The sequence below is a fragment of the Vigna umbellata genome, chromosome 1, assembly GCF_029865625.1.
Source record: "Vigna umbellata cultivar VRB3 chromosome 1, Vumbellata_1.0, whole genome shotgun sequence".
NCBI lineage: Eukaryota > Viridiplantae > Streptophyta > Magnoliopsida > Fabales > Fabaceae > Vigna > Vigna umbellata.
In genome coordinates this window covers 53,803,363-53,822,877 of record NC_142165.1, presented here as the reverse complement: position 1 = coordinate 53,822,877, position 19,515 = coordinate 53,803,363, and the positions used below count along the sequence as shown (strand labels likewise).

General features: G+C 30.2%; 1 protein-coding gene across 1 annotated transcript; it reads right to left on the bottom strand.

Moving 5' to 3' along the window:
* Nucleotides 1–16,069: 16,069 nt before the first annotated feature.
* LOC124822721 (anthocyanidin reductase ((2S)-flavan-3-ol-forming)-like) lies at nt 16,070–18,487 on the bottom strand. Its single transcript, XM_088103762.1, has 6 exons — nt 18,305–18,487; nt 17,472–17,638; nt 17,152–17,352; nt 16,749–16,908; nt 16,420–16,633; nt 16,070–16,347 (listed from the first exon to the last, which is right to left on the bottom strand). Exons 1-6 carry the CDS (start codon nt 18,429–18,431, stop codon nt 16,203–16,205), a joined length of 1,014 nt encoding a protein of 337 aa, XP_087959888.1. The 5' UTR covers nt 18,432–18,487; the 3' UTR covers nt 16,070–16,202.
* Between the last annotated feature and the right edge of the window lie 1,028 nt (nt 18,488–19,515).

The following is a 19,515-nucleotide window of genomic DNA, read 5'->3' as shown; positions in this document are numbered from 1 at the left end:
GAAACTAATAATAACATGTTAGTCCAATAAAAATCTTAATTCATAATTTTTGTCTTTTATATATATTTCTTCTAAATTAATTGAGTCTTTGTATTTTTTACATGAAGATCATATGGTCTCTTTTGCAGTTAGTTGTCATCCATGAATTTTGGAACGAACCCAAAATCCATAATTAGGTTCATGTGTCCTTCTTTATCCTTCTTTGAAAATAAAGTAGACAAACCAAATATCTTGAATCTATGATCTTAGTTTTGAACGAGGTAATCTTGATAAAATTGAATCGTCAACAAAGAAGGGTTGGAAAGCGAGAAAAGGGTTTGGACTCACATGTGGTCATTATTAATGATGTTGACACTAATTTCACGAAAGAAACCACATTGTCTTTAGTTAAACAATATAGAGACTCAATTGAGTTTGTTTTCGTATGGAACCAATTTCTCCTGCAAGGTATGGTGTTATTTCTAGGTTGCTAGTTAAGATGTACTTTGTCTCATAAATTGTGATGTCATGCAAGCACTCTAATGTTCAAATCAATAATAGGGAAGTATATGATAACTTTAATGATAGTAGAAAGATTAAGTTACCTTTACTTGAAACTTGGCTTCCTTTATATACTTACTCTCATTAGTTACCTTTAGGAACATTTAAAACCCTTCGTAAATGGTAATAAATACTCTATTGTAATTGTCATAATGTTGAATGAACAAATTACTACCTTATGGAATCTAGCCTTCCATTATGGGCTTCGTCGAGATAGTCAATATATGATTAAGATGTACCTGACCTTATATCCCAGAGTTACCAAGTTAGCTTTGTCTAGATATATCAGGCCTTAAGCAGGCTTCAAGTAAACAAAGTGTAACAAGAGTCTTGTGTCCTTGTGATTATAATTGAAAATAGGACTAGTGTTCTTTATAGGGATATCATCAACTTTAGATCAAATGGCCCTTACCCATCTTATGAACATGATGTACAATAGCTCCATAGGTTGAGATATACTCGATTCCCCATATTGATAGTGGTACGTAGGCCGAGATATTTTATCTTATAATGACCACATGTGAGTCCAAATCCTTTTTTCGCTTTCCAACCCTTCTTTGTTGATGATACAATTTCATTGAGATTACCTTGTTCAAAACTAAAATCATAGATTCAAGATATTTGTCTTTATCTACTTTATTGTCAAATAAGGATAAAGAAAGACACATGAACCTAATTGTGGATTTTGGATTCGTTTCAAAATTCATGGAGGACAACTGAGTGCAAAAAAGATCATATTATTTTCGTGTAAAAAATATAAAAACTCAATTGAATCAGAATATATATATATATATATATATATATATATATATATATATAAAATAAAATTTACTAATTAAGATTTTTATTGGACTAACGTGTGATTACTTTCCATTGAAGTTAACTTCAAATTTCACATTTATTTTATTTAATAAATGTTAAAATTTAAATAAGTCAAAAATAAATAGGGTCCAAATAAATAAAGACCCAAATATAATTAAATCTTATTTTTAATTTTGTTAATAATTAATGTGATGTTATTTAAATAGTTCAGGTGATTGATGGAGAAAGATGAATTGACTAATTTTTTGTTTTTTTAAATTATAAATTAAAATATAAACTAATTTTTTGTACTGTAGTATTTTTAAAATATAAATATGTAATGATAACTTAAGTTATTAATGCTTATAATTTAGAATTTTATTATTAACTATAATAAAACAATTTAGTAAATAAAAGTAATAATTATTTTAAGTTATCATCTAGACATTAATTAATTAATTAAAACTTTAAAAAAATCTATAAATGGACCTGTTAATTTGTCGATGAAATAAGATTTTTAGTTTCGTTTGTGATTACAGGTTCCATACCTTGTTTTGGCGGACCAATAACGGTGGATCCACTTGTTTTACTACCTATAGAAAAGTGTTTTTTACGAATCTAAAATTTCAAAGATTAATTTAACAAATTTGTATGACATCCTATTAGGAATAGGCTATTTGTGAACCAACTTTCATGAAGTATTTTATCTTATAAAATAAATTTATTTTATTTATGTTTTAAAATGGATAAAGTTAAAAATGATTTAACTAATAAAATTTGATTTAACATGATCCTCTCGAAATTTAAGAGGTGGCCTTTGTTTGGTCAGTATAACTTTTTTTTTGTCTTCTTTGAGTTGTTTTTATTTTTTTTCAAATAAATTTTAATTCTTTCTTACTTGTTGAAACTTTTAGTGATTTAATATCAAATTTTCACTAGCCTCAAACGAGTCCAAAGTTATTCTACACTTTCCTTCTTAAAGAATCTCATAAGACATCGAACTCCCAAAATTCTCTAACAAAAAAATTCTGAACTATTTTCCAAAGATTCAATGGTTCTTGTTGACCATCCGAGTGATAATCCTTTTATTTAAGAGTGATAAGCTAAGCTAAGAAAAGACTTAGTTCCTACTGCTTAATGTATGTTAGAATCACACAACAAAATAATCATGTTTGAACAAAATCAAAATGTTAATCGATTTCTTAATAAAATTTATGCTTCTATTTTAAAATTTGACTTACCAGTAACTATGATTACTTTAATATAATAGCAGATAAATAAAGAGAATAGGACAAGAGAAGGTCAGATCAAAATATCGTTTATCTAGTTGTTAATTTATTTTACAAGAGAGATTAACCAAATACTAAAATAAACTGAATATTATGATCACAGTAAAAAAATTTAAGAAAGAAAGCACCTTTTTTAAAGCTACAAGAGATGAAAGTGTTTCAAAGTCTTTCACGTTCAAAATTAGGTTTAATTGTTTCGGTAGGTCCATTTTTTCGTTCAGAATCTCAAATAGGTCCCCTACTTATTCAGTATCTCAATTGGGTCCTTATTTTTGAAAACTTGAAACAAATAGAGGCTTACCGTCAAATTGGAAAAACGCCATTTAAGAGGTCCTTGCGTGGTATGCTGACACTATTTTCGCCTAAGCTAAACCTTCTCGCCTAGGCGAGATATGCACGAGAACCTTTTTGCTTAAGCTAAAACTAAGTTTATAGGTGTGAGGTAATTTGGTGTATTGTCCAGCTAAAAAGAAGTCCACCGACGGCGACACAAAGAAGAAGAACGTGATGGGAGCGTCTCCGACAGCGATGTCAATTACGACGCTGACGATGTCTTTGGTTGCATCGCAACGACGCAGGGGTTGGTGTTGACGTTGCTCCTTGGTTCTTGGGTACCCTCCTTTTCTTTTACAATAACGTCTATACATCAATTGGGTCACAGTTGCCACGTAATAAAAAATTATATAGGTCACAACAGCCACATCATTACGCCGTTAGCTTTTTAACGCCATAAGAAAAAAAAATCAACTCTAACTGTTTTTACAAAATATGGGACAACTTTGAACTTTTTTAAAATTTAGGATAACTTTGAACAAACGTCCTTATTCGAAGGACTAAAATATGTATTAAACCTTTTAAAAATTATAAAAAGAATATTTTTTTCCTTATTTATTTTGGTGTTGGTTCGATCTTGTATGTTATGACACCCATTTTCAATTTTTTTTCTTCAAAAAATATAAAAAAGTTAAATAAACAATTTCAAATAAAAAAATTATTGTGTGACCACTCACATTATGTACACTCATTTTTAAATAATTCAAATAAATACTAAAAATAATTATAAAATTCTTAGAAATTAAAATTTGGAAAGAAATACGTTTAGAAAATAAGAAAAAGAAAGTTTTCTTTTTTACATTTTAAAAGGTGGAGATAAGCGTGATATCCTTCTTTTTTTTTCAAAATGATTAAATAATGTTTTAAATATATGAGTACTATGTAAAAGAAATACCAAAAAATACAAAATCTTTGAAAACTAAAAAACATCAACATTTTTAAACAAATAATCTTTTTAAAAAACTACCTAATCTTGATTTTTTTAGAGAATACCTAGGAGCAATGTCAATCTTTATTGTTCTTTTATAGTTAGTATTTTTTACCGGTTATAACAAATGATGACTCCAAACTTGTATTTTAGAGAAAAGTAGTTTTCTTTTTAAATGAGATTATGTTGTTACATACTAAAACTAAACTTAAGATATTACAACATATTACAAACTAAACTTAAGATATTCAACATATTACAAAAGAAATTTAGATCTTTTAATTTACTTTTTACTTCTATTTCATTTTTGTACTTATCATCATCAAAATTAACTTTATTGAAGCAAAAAGTCCAAAAACTTTTTTTTGTCAACAATGTAAACCTTCCTATAACCTAGAAGTAAACCTCGTCCTAACCTAAAAATATAGCTAGTATCCTATAATAGAACCTAATATAATCTTATCATGTTTTTACAATTCAGTCAACTTTTCCATTGAATATTTAATATTGATAGTAAGAAGTGAGAAAATTTTATTAACATATCCACTATAACTCATGAAATTAAAATGTAACATCTATACAATTATATAATTATTTATTTAAATTATTGAACACAAAACCTAAAGGAGAAAATTTTTTCAATGACGGTCTAAATCATATATATAATAAGATATCAAGCGGTGAAAAATTGAGGGAAAATTGTCAAACACATTAGACCATGACATTGATGTACAACTTTTGTACAATGCATTCACCTTTTCACATGAAGATGATATTTGTAGATATATAAAGTATTTATGTGTAAATTGTTAGACTTTGACGAGAAATGTTAAACATATCTTTCTAAAAGATGTTTGTATGTAGTCTACTTTGTATCATTGATGTATATTTGATCTAAAATAGAGTAGTTTGATCTTTTTATGCGTATAATTATATTTTATATTAACTAAATTGTTAAAAAGTTAATTCTTCTAGTGAAAATGTTTTGTTTTGTTTAAAAAAGTAAAATTATAGGTTCAATAATCACATCTATAATAAATAAATCTATCTATCTATATATCTATATATATATATATATATATATATATATATATAATTTTGGTATATTATGGTAAATTTTAAGTAATAAATATAATTAATATTTATTTAAAATTATCATAAATATTAAGTGACGTTTAATTAATAATTAATTTTTAATTTAAAAAAGATCACAAATAGTAAGTGACATTTTATTAATAAATCACGTTTAATTTAAAATTTATTAAAAACTTTTAAATTACATTTAATTATCAATAGTTTTTACTTAAAAAACTTATCGTAAATCGCAAATGACATTTAGTCAATAAATAATACTTAAGTAATCTTCGGTGACTTTCAATTAACGAATAATACTATAATTAAAAGGTTATTACATTAAATTAAATAGAGACGGAAAGAGTAAAGTTATTTGAATATGAAATGTGAACCAATGAATGTCAAAAATAACTTATTATTTTATTTATTATATCAATTAAGAAACATATTATACATTAATGTGGGAGTGATGATTTTTCTCTCCAATTACCTTCTGAACATACGTAGCCCCATTGCATTAAACAACCTCTGCATGAGCCAAACTCTCATATTATATATAAAGAAGCAGCTTTAGAGAAATAGCTACAAAGACAAAGATACTCTAAACTTTGAATTAGCGAGAATTTCAACAATTTGCGTTGCAATGGAGAGAAAAACCCTAGGAATTATGTTCTTTTTCCTTCTCGTTTAACTGCTGGTAAGTATATATATATATATATATATATATATATATATATATATATATATATATATATATTATGGTATAATTATAAGGTTTAATCATTGGATATATTTTTGGTGATTTATCTTAAATAATAATAATAATATTAATATCGTGTTAATAAATCAGATGTATGTGTGGAGAGAGCAGAGGCAGATTGTTATACACCAAGTGCACATTTCAAAGGAGCGTGCTTTCAGAGTGACAACTACAATATGCAGTGTGCGAGTGAAGGTCATCCCGGCGGCGAATGTCAAGGCATCATCCCTCGCCGGTGCATGTGCATTTGTGATTAGCTTAATTCCATCATTAATCATCTTTCATTAATAAATGTGTCAAATGAAATACACATATATACTTTTCATTTCATAATTAATGGAATACATTTTCACTATTAATCATTTCTCTCTCTTTCTCACATGTTAACTGTTACTACTAATTTCATCATATATTATTACCGAATATCAATTAAATTGTTGGATTGAATCTTTAGTCTAAGGAAATAATATAATTATATTTAAAAATTAAATATTAATTTCTATCACTTTATAACAAAGATTAAAGAATGCTAGTCAATCTAACAATACTCTTTTTCTTTATATAACATAGATTTCCTTTATTTATAACATCTTGTATATAAATAAATCAATGGATTTTTTATTTTTGTTTTTTTTTTTAATTTTATCTCTTATATAGTTTTTTAAATTAAAATAATTACTTTATCAAGTTTACTCTTTAAATAATCGTTTCTTTAAATTTAATCACTTTTTATTTGATACTTTTTCTAAAATTCAACTATGTTGGGTCAGATTAAATTGTCTTGGCTTTATTTATTCTATAATTTTCAAGGTCCGACCTTTTAAGTTATCAAGTCAGCGTGTTAAACTACATATTTTTTACAATTTTGGTTCGACAATCAAAATCAATAGCTTATTGCTTTGCATATCGTGACAGTATATTAAAGTCGTTTAGTCGAGGTATCAAAATAAAAATTTTGCGTCAACCAATTAAAAATTCTACTTTTAACCTTTTTGTATATTTAATGAAACATAATATATAAAAATAATAAAATCATAATTAAATATTAAAGATTTAACGTAATACTTAATACATAATGAATTAAATAATAAAAATATCATACTAATTTACTAAATTTCTCGTCAACTCCAAAATTTCCAAGTTTTAACATTATTATTTTTTCATTAATTTTAAGTTTTCCAATTTTTCGTATATTATATATATATATATATATGTATATATATATATATATATATATATATATATATGTATATATAACTAATTAAAGAATTGAAATTTAATTTAAGATTATCTTTATAACTGGGTGAATTTCTCTTATTTTTCGGTGAATTGGTGATTAAGCTTATCCAAATAGAGAGATTTGCATTGGGTATAATTTTGTGATTTATTGTAAAATTTATTTCATCTTTAGCCTAGTTTAAACTCATTGGGTTGTGTGTTTAGATTTATTTTAACAATGGTAGAAAATAAGGGACAAAAGAAAAAAAAGTAGAACAAAAGAAAGATATGGAAAAGGGAAAGAGAAGAAAAATAAAGAAACAATAGAAGATAGCTCAAGACCTACTAAATACTAAAAGCTAAGTAAAAAAAAAAAAAGTAAGAGAGAATTAAAAAATTAGAGTGAAAAAAGTCAACAAGCTAATTATTAAAAATAATATTTTTATAAAATTGTTATCTTTTTGTTTACAAAGTTTAGAATTCAATAATTTAACCCATATAGAGATGAAAAATCTTTAAAAAATAATTAATTATTAGAGAATTTGTATGTTCCATTGCTTGGACAATTAAAATGAAATTTGGTCTCTGATAGAGTTACTGAGCCAATATTGGAATGACGTGTTATGATGTTTTACGTGAACACCTTTACACAGGTATTGGAAGAGGAAAAACCTACTAATTGGATCATACTTATTACAATAGACCTATAAGAAGGACATGTTAATACGAGAAAAATGAAAACCCCTTTCAGCTAACAAAAGTCTTGTGTATATCAACATTGAATATCCTTAGAGATCGTGTGTTTCTTAGACTTTCACTTTACAATGGTATTGGAAGGAGGTATCAAATTAGGAAAGTTGGCACTTAAGTTCTTTGGACCCATCAAATATTTTTTTCTTACATGGTCAAATAAATTGTTGTGAGCACTTTAAGTTTTATACTTTAAAGGTATTCGTTCTTTTTTTGGAGTACTCGTCTTTTTTTCTTTTTTCGAAGTAGTAATTCTTTATATCAAGTAAAAGTTATGTAGGCAGACAAGTCAATCAAATACGCCAACAAATAACAAATGTTTTAATTAATGAACTTAATTAACATAACTAGTACAATGTGTTATTTATATTAGGGTCCTTCCACCATCCCAAGTGTTTTTGCACTTCCTCACTATTTTTTTTATTCCAAAAATACTCTACACCTCCCAACTATTTTCTTTTATTCCAAAAATACCCTACACCTCCCCACTATATTCAACAATCTTTCTCTTTCTCTCTCCACATTAATGAAGCATTTACATTGCTCAAATTTAAACTTGTGATATATTGCAAAATTTTATTTACACTTTCCTTTAAATAAGTTTGATTCAATCTTATTTTCACTGTTTAATATATATTTTTTCTTCAAATTACTTAATAAATGATAAAATTTTGTTCTAAATTTCTAGAAAAATGTTTATATATATATATATATGTGTGTGTGTGTGTGTTTTTTTTTACATTTAATATCTATAATTTTTAACATTAGATTATGTTTTAACTTACCGACATATTTGACTCAAATAACTTGAATAAAGTATTTAATTTATTAGATAAATAATATAAAAATATTATTAAATACTTAAAATATAAAATAAAAATTATTTGTTAAAAATTTAGAATTTATTTAGTTCTTTCGTCATTATAAAGTTAGTATATAATAATAATAATATATTATTTACTATTAATATTATTATGTTTATTATTTTGTATTTGCATCTAACTTTTAAGTTTATAAAATGAAAGTGGTAGAAGCACTAATATTGAAGTTTCCTCTGAATTTTATATTTTGCAATATATCAAGTTTAAATCTAAGCCATATGAATGCTCCATTAATGGAGAAAGAGAAAGAGAAAGATGGTTGAGAATAGTGGGGAGGTGGAAGGTATTTTTGGAATAAAAGAAAATAGTGAGGAGGTGTAGAGTATTTTTGGAATAAAAGAAAATAGTGAGGATGTGTAAAGTATTTTTGGAATAAAAGAAAATAATGAGGAGGTGCAGAAGCACATGGGGTGGTGGAGGGAGCAACACCCAAACTATTATAAACACACTTCTTGAATCCTACAAGAAGATTATCCAAACACGCAAAACCCTATTGCATATATCAAAAGTCTTTCCAGAATTACCAAGAACTAACAAGATAGATTGAGAACAACCAAACCTAATAATGGATATACACCAATACCCATTTGTATTATATCATTTGGATTGATAATTATTTTTTGGTAATAATTCTTTTTCATCTAATTTTACGTATACTTTGAATGATGTCTTATTTGTATTTGTGCGAGTTATTTTGAAAGATGGTTGCAAAACTAGCATATGAAACTACTCATAAATGATTTTAATGTTACTAATAATATCTTGTAGGTGCTATTAGTTAGGAATTCAAGTATGAGTCCAAGTCTCACATTGGATAGAAATGAGAAAGTAGAACATTATATAAAGACGAAAGACTCCTTAGCCCATTGCCTTAAGGTTTTGAGTAGAGAGTGGTGTTAATCCCTTATATGGTTGAGTTCATATCTCATTGGTGTTTGTGTCTTCCCGATGAACCTCCTCCTCGATAGACCCAACAGTGGTATCAGAGCCGATGATTTGTCTTGGTGACCAACTTAGACGAGTATAATGGTCCCTATATCGAAAGTCTTCTTGGCAAAGGGTTCTAGGTAAGCGAGTCCCGTTAAGATGAATGACGGTACGAAGGGCTACTCGTGGATGTGGAAGGGACTCACCCTTGAAGGGGAGATTGCTAGGAATCCAAGTGTGATTCCAAGTCCCACATTGGATAGAAATGAGAAAGTAGAGCACTATATAAAGGTGAAAGACCCATTAACCCATTCTCTTAAGGTTTTGGGTAGAGAGCGGTGTCAATCCCTTATATGGTTGAGTTCATATCTCATTGGTGTTTGTGTCTTCCTGATGAACCTCCTCCTCGATAGACCCAACAGTGGTATCAGAGCCGATGATTTGTCTTGGTGACCGACTTAGACGAGTATAATGGTCCCTATATCGAAAGTCTTCCTAGCGAAGGATTCCAGGTAAGCGAGTCCCGTTAAGATGAACGGTGGTACGAAGGACTACTCGTGGTTGTGGTTGGTTGGGAATGTTTTTGCTAGAGGAGAAATGTACCAATGTGGAAGGGTGAGTCCCATATTGTATATAAATGACAAAGTAGAGCACATATAAAGATGAAAGACCCGTTAACCCATTGCCTTAAGGTTTTGGGTAGAAAGTGATGTCAATCCCTTATATGGTTGGACTCATATCTCATTGGTGTTTGTGTCTAAAATATATTAATTAAGGTGTAAAAATATTGTACAATATACAAGATGTAACAAATAAGTTTGAGTCGTGAAGGTCAATAGTTTGTTTCCACATTGTACACCTCTTGCAAGTAGCTCAAACACACATGTCCCTCTCTATAATGTCTAACATTTATAGATACATCTCGCAATCTAGCCAAAGTACCTCAACCAACTTCTATGCAGTGGTGTGGTACCTCTTTATTTATTCATCTTTCACCACTTGTGACACCAACTTAAGTTCATTATGATCTTGTATACGCAAATATAAATGTTAAGCATATCAACTTTTTGGATTGGATATATTGTCTCATTATAAAAGCTAGGTGGATGAAGTCATAATCAAATTATGATGCTTGGACTACAACCTTCTTACGTAAAGTGTTCTTAGTAGCAGTTGTTGCTATTAATCGAGTAGTAAGCATCTGATCTAACAATTGGTATCAGAGTCAAAACCATGAGTTTGATTTTTAGTGGGGCAATTTCTAAGGGAAGACTTTTGTGGTGGCATTAGTTATTGTGTAACAAAGGTTAGGTAGACAAATATAGTATGAAATGCAAGAAAAATTAATGAAGGAATTTTCTATCGAATAATAATTGTATCTAACCACATGCTTTTATCCATATAGATCTAAAATGCATAGCAAAATTATGTGTTAATCCCTAATGAACGCAAACACTAATTTATGATGAAAATAGAACATAGAAGTACCTAAATTTTCCATTGAGAGTGATGTAGATAATTGTCTCAACAACACTAGAAAGTCTTAGTATCACTTTTGTTTTCTCTCGTGATGAGATAAAGAGGAAACAAAAGTGTAATATAGTACTTAATGTTACTGTTAGATATATTATCTTTTATCTTTTAGTTAGTTTGTTATTATTTTTTATTTGTATTTTGGGCTTAGCCCATATTTCTTCTATTATAAATAGAGAACCCTATGTGTGTATTTAACACAAGGGAGATTAATCCCAAATATATTTTTTCACTATATTCAACATGGTACCAGAGCATAAGGTTTTTTGTTCGTTGGTCCTGTCCACTACAACCGTCGTCGCTGTTAGAGTTGTCGTCGCCGACGTTAGTGTCGTTGTCTCCATCGCCGACCACCTTGATTGGGCCTCTTTTGAGTTGTAGGTTTTGTACTCTCTTGCTTGTTCATGGCTTCTAACCCGTCCATATATGCTAACTATGTCAATGTGCATTTATCTATTGATAAGTTAGATGGTACTAATTATGCGACTTGGGCATCAGACGTTAAACTTTGGCTTAAGAGTCAAGGGTATCTTGATCATATTACTTAGAATGTGACAACTTTTGATTCCGCTGCAGTTACCCATTGGTTGAAAGTTGATGCTCAGTTGTGCATTGTTCTCAAGGGTACCCTTCATTCCTCTTTAAAACAAATTTTTTGTTCCTACGAAACATGTTTTGAAATCTGGGAACACGCTAAATTATTATACACCACTGATTATATGAGTAAAATTCATGCTCTTTTCATGAGTTTAATGAATTATTGCCTCCTGCTTCTACTCCTGCCAAAGAAATAGAGCAACGGTCAAAGTTTTTCATGCTGCTAACATTGCACGACCTTGCTGATGAGTATTCTCATGTTCGTGATCAGATTTTGGGTTCACCTGTTGTTCCCACTTTGACTTCTACTTGTTCCAATCTTTTGCGTGTACCTAGTAAACCCATCAATGATACATATGTTTCCTCTACGTTGGCATCTCAACGTCATGACCGCAATCACTCTCACAAACCAGGAAAAGGACGTCTCAAGTGTAACCATTGTGGCAAGGTAGGCCACACAATTGACATGTGTTATGCATTATATGGTCGCCCTCCTAGATATGTTGCAATTGTTTAGACTACTTCTTCGTCACAATCACCTATTGGGGATCCTCCTTCATCTGATATTAGTGGTGACTCTGTTATTTTCAGTAAATTTCTCAAATGGTATAAGGATCAACAAGCTTCTAGTTCCACTGCATCTGTAGCACATACAGGTACATCTTTTATTGGTCCGAGTCCATCTTCTTCTTTTGACTCTTGGGTTCTTGACTCGGGAGCCACAGATCACATTACTGGTAACAAAACTTTGTTTTCCTCTTTGTCCTCTCCGAATCCTTTACCTTATCTAGAGTTTTAGCTCATGGTGTTGGGACTGTTAAAATTTTTCCTTTTTTATCCATTGATAATGTTCTTTATGTCCCTGGGTCTCCGCTAACTTATTATCTATCAATCGTTTAACTCGTTCTCTTGATTGTGATATTTCTTTTGACAAAGATTATGTTTGTTTACAGGACCGGAGTTCGAGACAGGTGATTGGCACCGGATGTGAGTCTCATGGTCTTTATCATCTTCGCCCCACTACACATATTGGGGTAGTTATTGAGTCTCCATCTCTTCTTCATGCTCAGTTCGGTCATCCCAATCTTGCCAAACTACAATAACTTGTTCCTAGCTTATCCAAGTTGTCCAATTTGGTCTGTGAGTCGTGTCAATTAGGAAAACATATTCGTAGTTCCTTTCCTCATAGTGTCTCATAACGTGCTTCGTCTCCTTTTGCCTTAGTTCATTCTGACATTTGGGGACCTAGTCATGTTAAGTCTAATTTAGGTTTTCAATATTTCGTTACCTTTATTGATGATTATTCTAGATGTACTTGGTTGTTTTTAATAAAAAATCGTTTTGATATATTGTATCATTTTCAAACTTTTTATAATGAAATTAAAACTCAGTTTGGTGTTTCTATTCAAAATTTGCGTAGTGATAATGGTCGTGAATATCTTTCCCATTCTTTTCAACAATTTATGGCTTCTCATGGTATTCTCCACCAAACTTCATGTGCTTATACACCAAAACAAAATAGGGTGGCTGAGCGTAAAAATAGACATCTTATTGAAACAACTCGTACTCTTTTAATTCATGGTAACATTCCTCAATATTTTTGGGGTGATGATGTTCTTACTGCTTGTTATCTCATTAATCACATGCTCTCTTCTGTTTTAGAAAATAAAATACCTCATTCTATCTTATTTCCTCAAGAACCTCTTCACCCATTACCTCTAAAAGTTTTTGGGTCTACATGTTTTGTTCATAATTTTGGTCCTGGTCTTGATAAGTTAGCTCCTCGATCACACAAATGTGTTTTTTTAGGCTTTACTAAATCAAAGAAAGGATACAAGTGTTTTTCTCCTTCTCTTGATCGTTATTTTATATCTGAGATGTCACCTTCAATGAGTCTTCCTTTTATTTTAATGATCATTCTTCTTCTGATATGTCTCCTTCTAATACTATCAATATTCTTGTTGTTTGTGATCCTTCAATTGTGCCTAGTTCACCAAGTTTTTCTCAACAACCACTAAGTGACTCAATTGAAGTGCCAACTACCTTGTCTCCTCCGGCTCCAACAATTAAGTCTACCCTTCCAATTGCCCTTCGAAAAGGTATATGTTCTACCCGTAATCCCTCTCCACATTATCTTGCTTTAAGTTATCATAGATTGTCTTCACCTTTTTATACCTGCCTTTCCTGGTTGGCGTCAGGCCATGCTAGATGAACTAAGTGCTCTTCAGCATAGTGGAACTTGGGAGCTTGTCCCATTATCGTCTGGGAAATCTGTTGTTGGTTGCAGGTGGGTTTTGCTATCAAAGTTGGTCCTGATGGAACTATTGATCGCCTCAAAGCTCATCTTGTGGCCAAAGGTTACACTCAAATTTTTGGTTTGGATTATGGTGATACTTTTTCTCTAGTGGCAAAGATGGCATCTATTCGTTTATTTATAGCCATGACGACTCTTCAATAATGGCCTCTTTATCAATTGGATGTCAAAAATGCATTCCTTAACGGAGATTTACAAGAAGAGATTTATATGGAGCAACCTCCAGGATTTGTTGCTCAGGGGGAGTCTTCTGGGTTGGTATGTCGTCTTTGCAAATCCTTATATGGCCTAAAACAATATCCTAGGGCATGGTTTGGAAAATTTAGTAATGTTGTTCAACAATTTGGTATGACTCGGTGTGAGGCAGATCATTCAGTCTTTTACCGTCACTCAAGTGTTGGATCTGTCTACTTGGTAGTATATGTTGATGACATTGTTCTTACAGGTAGTGATAGTCATGGCATCTCTCAGATGAAACAACATCTTTGTAACCATTTTCAGACCAAAGATCTTGGCAAACTTAGATATTTCTTGGGTATTGAGGTGGCACAATCCAATGATGGTATTGTTATATCTCAAAGGAAATATGCACTAGATATTTTGGAGGAAACTGGGTTGATGAATTCAAAACCTGTGGACACACCCATGGATCCTAATACTAAACTTCTACCAAAACAGGGGGAGCCTATGTCAGATCCCGAGAAATATAGAAGACTAGTTGGAAAATTGAATTATCTTACAGTTACTCGTCTTGATATTTCCTTTGCAGTTAGTGTGGTAAGTCAATTCCTTAATTCCCCATGTGAAGATCATTGGAATGCAGTTATTCGTATATTAAAGTACATTAAAGGATCTCCTGGAAAAGGGTTGTTATATGGTTCTAGCAACCATACAAGAATGGTTTGTTATTCTGATGCTGATTGGGCAGGATCTCCTTTTGATAGAAGATCTACATCCGGATATTGTGTCTCCATTGGTGGTAACTTGATCTCTTGGAAAAGCAAGAAATAGAGTGTTGTGGCAAGATCTAGTGCAGAAGCATAATATAGAGCTATGGCTTTAGCCACTTCTGAACTTGTTTGGCTTAAGCAATTGCTTATAGAGTTACAATTTGAAGATGTCACACAAATGACGCTTATATGTGACAATCATGCTTCTTTTCATATTAGTTCTAATCATGTTTTTCATGAGAGGACCAAACACATTGAAATTGATTGTCATTTCATTCGAGAGAAGATTGTATATGGAGATATCAAGACTGAATTCGTCAATTCAAATGATCAATTAGCATATATTTTCACTAAGTCTTTACGGGGACCGAGAATTGATTATATTTGTAACAAGCTTGGTACATACGATTTGTATGCACCAGCTTGAGGGGGAGTGTTAGATATATTATCTTTTATCTTTATCTTTTATCTTTTATCTTTTAATTAGTTTGTTATTATTTCTTATTTGTATTTTGGACTTAGCCCATATTTCTTCTATTATAAATAGAGAACCCTATGTGTATATTTAACACAAGGGAGATTAATCCCAAATATAGTTTTTCACTATATTCAACAGTTACATATTTAAAAATGAGGACCATAACCCATTATGCAACCATAATTAGTTACATTTTATATTTTATAATTTCAATTTCGCTCATCATCAAATCAAATATTATTTTAGACTACCTATATAATAATCTTTCATAACAATTATGCCTTTTGATATAAACTTAATTTTAGTTTATAATATTAACTATTCAAATAATGACCCAAACACATTTAAATTTTATATAAATTATATATATATATATATATATATATATATATATATATATATAATTTGTAACAAATGTTAGTTGTTGCAAGGAAAGGTTTATTCTTACTTTTTGTATTAGAAATATTTGGATGAACTATTTAATTCAAAATATATTGTTTAGGTCCTTATAAACCTTTTTATATTGAAAATAAGTAAAAAATTAATTTAAATTGTTTTTTATTTAAACTAAAACTAATTTATATATTTAAGTTTAATTTTTATTTAATTCCTTTAAAAAATAAAGATAATTTATATTAAAAAAAACTTAATGTCAAATCACTTAAAATCAGTGCATAGTATAACACAAACATAAAATTTGAACAAGCACAATGAGCTCTCTTATCATAGCTTGTAATTTAACAAGTTGGTAAAGTAGCGTAGAGTTTGGTTATTATTATAATTATTATTGGCAAACTGCTACTCATAAAAAGCAAAACAATTTCCGAATTCAGTTCTTGAGAGCCCCTTTGCTCTTAAAGTACTCCAAAGTCTGATCATAAATTTCTTCAATCCCATACTTGAAACTGAATCCTTCTTTCACAAGCTTTTCAGAAGAGATTGTTAGCTTTGCCTTGGAGGGACAATCATCAAATCTGCAAACAGAAAATCCGTGATGAAGGAAAGGGTTTCCTTGAATGAGAAAGAAAATGCATGTATAAGCTTACTCAGTTGGAACTTTGTACTGAGGGTAACGTTTGCTAAGAAACTTTGCAAGCTCAGGAACACTAGTATTGTGAGCAGAGACAATGTATCGACCAGAAGCTGATTCTTTCTCAGCCACAAATATATGTGCTCGGCAAATATCCTCCACATGAGTGATTGATATTGATCCTGATAGAAACTGCATCCCTTTCAAGGCGTTTATGAGGAAATCATTGCCTGCAAGGTACAAGAAAAATGGCATTGAAACATGTATATGCTATGGTCCTATAAAAGTACAAGCTTATAACTGCTCTAGAATGTCCTTAAACCAGTAGGTTGTGCATATTTGAACCTGTTATGAGAGATGTGGCTAGGCCAACACTTGATGGAATGTCTGGAGTGAGAGAAGGACCAGTTGTGAGAGTTGGTATTACAGTGATGAGATCCATGTGATTCTCTTCAGCAAATTTCCATGCAGCTTTCTCTGCCAGTGCTTTGGAGACAGGATAACCCTACATGTTTGGATGATTAACATAATTCTAGGTAAATATTCACACGTTAAAGTCTGAATTGAAACAGCTTTAAATAGCTTTTTAGTCGGATAGAAACTGTTATATTGAGTTTTAATGAGCTGCTTTTGAACTAAAATAATCTAACAAAAATCACTAAAGTACTGAACTTGGAAATCAATTTCATTTCAAACTAATTAGGCAAAAGCTGATCCAGATAGGTGGAGAAAAAAGTTTGAATTTTACCCATGTGGGTGGTTTTGCAGTGCTCAAGAACTCAACATCAGTCCAGTTGCTTTCATCCATAACCAGACCTGTCTCCTTGACAGGGTTTATGGTTACAGCAGCTGCTGAAGATGTTAAGATGACTCGTTTGACACCTTTTGCTCGAGCACATGCTTTCAACACATTCAACACTCCTGATATTGCAGGCTTGATCATGTCATTCTGAATAGTAATTGCAAAAGAATTTCTCATTAGTCTTTTTCTTGGACACACACATGTAAATGTAAAAGCATTTGGTTGTAAAATCTATGATGCAGTTTCTTGTTTGGTGTGCAATCTACCTCAGGATCTTCAGAAGCAAAGTTCACTGGTGTAGCAAGCTGAAAGACAAGTTCACAACCTGCTATAGGGGCATCAAAATCCTTTTCACTTGTTAAATCTGCTCCAAATATGTTCAGTTCGCCCAAACTTTTCAGTGCTAAAAGGTGATATATTTTCTTAGTATTATCTGCACCAAAACACTAAGTTAGGAAATTTTATTCATAAAAAAAAGTTGTACTTAGACAAGAGGAACAATAATAAGATGACACATTTTTATATTTGACATAATATAAAAGTAAAATAGTCATAAACAAATAAATGAATTTTTGTATTTTAAAAACAAAAATAAGAAAAGATAATGTCAAATAAATATAAAAATTTTATGTGTCAAAATATAATTTTTCTAGATAAATTTATTACAACTGATGGACACCTTTCAAAACTATACCTGGTAAGTCAGAAGAAAAAATATTGCAATAATATCAGTCTTGTACGACTTGGTACCTCAACTTTTATGCACCATTGTCTTTCGTATAATTAAGTGATACGAGAAAAAACTTTACCAGCAAAACGAAATGGTTTTTGTGAATGAATTTGTGACTTAAATACTCAAGTGTTTATCTATCATCATCACACTCCATGTAACCATAGTGTTGTTGAATCTATAAGATCGTGATATGATATGACATCATGGTATATAAAAAGAGAAAATGTATCAGAAAAAATAAATTAAAATCATTCTTTTTCTTCCTCTAACAAAACATTATAGACAGTAATTTTGGTGTGATCCTTTAGAAAAAAAGTTAGTGTATAAACAATTTTACAATGAGACATTTGAGATAGAGAGAGCAACCTGGATCTCTAACAGTGGTGTTGACAGCATAACCCTTCTGAAGCAATTGCTTTACCAAGCAAGAGCCCATAAATCCGCTTCCACCTATCACACATGCCTTCCTTCCAATTTTGTTGACACTGGCCATGATTTCACACTCAAAGGATGAAACTTACAGCAGGACAGTTTTTTTTATGTTACATAAGGAGAGAAGGTTCTTAAATAATAATAATGTTTCAGCTACTAAACCCGAAATACCGTTATGTCTCTGGTGTAAGTTTAAGGTGAGCACGTGATGATGTTTGGTGGTTTGTTCTCACCAACGACTACATCAGCGACAAGTCCTTGTAGACAAGAACATTTTCATCTACTGTCAACTCTTCATTCTTCTATTCAAGATGCCAAACTGAATTAAAAATCTTCACCTCATTTTCCATCTCTAACTTTCAATCTCACCAATGGCAAAATAAATGGGGATAGATTACAAAATCTATCATATTTCACTATCAAAAACCTTGTTCCATTACTTACTTTCCATATATACATTTATTAATTCTTTTTTTCATTCATTAGCGTGCTCCATTAATATATATCTCAAAATTTCCTTTTCACATTTTTCCCTCAAAGGAATTTTGACAATGCGCAAATAAATGTACTTTCTTCATTTTTCATATAATAAATCCATTTGGAGTAGTTTGTGCATTTGTTGATTTCACTATAAATTATTGCAAATTAAAAAAAATCATGGAATATTTTTACTGTATTTACACTTTTTTTTCTAGTATTTGTGTGTCAAGTACAATATAATAATTTTATTGATAACACTCGCCTTTTTTTTTCTTTAAATTCATATATAAACTTTTTTCTAAATATAATAGGGAGATATATTGGACAGTTCTAACAAATTTCCCACCTCATTTTTAAGATTATTTAATCTAAATATTTTTTATATTCTTTTCAGTAAGTTATTGCTTAAATGTTTCTTTTTATCGTCCAAACAACTACATATAGTTTTAAAGAATTTGTTCATTTATAGCACAAAAAACATTATATAGATTTTATTATAATTAATTTTAAGGAAATTCAGTTGTAAAACATGTAATTGATTATTAAAAAAATTTACATACTTCATATATGTTTAGATGAATAGGTCCTTACGGAATATGGATGAAAAATTACACACGGTCACCTACCCGCACCTCATCTTTCATCTCTAACATTGAATCTTACAC

Coding starts and splice junctions, on each gene's coding strand:
- LOC124822721 (XM_088103762.1), bottom strand. CDS start 18,431: ATGGCCAGTGTCAACAAAATTGGAAGGAAGGCATGTGTGATAGGTGGA. Junction 16,909..17,151: donor CTGCAAAACCACCCACATGG/GTAAAATTCAAA, acceptor CCAAACATGTAG/GGTTATCCTGTCTCCAAAGC. Junction 16,634..16,748: donor AGCCACATCTCTCATAACAG/GTTCAAATATGC, acceptor TGTACCTTGCAG/GCAATGATTTCCTCATAAAC.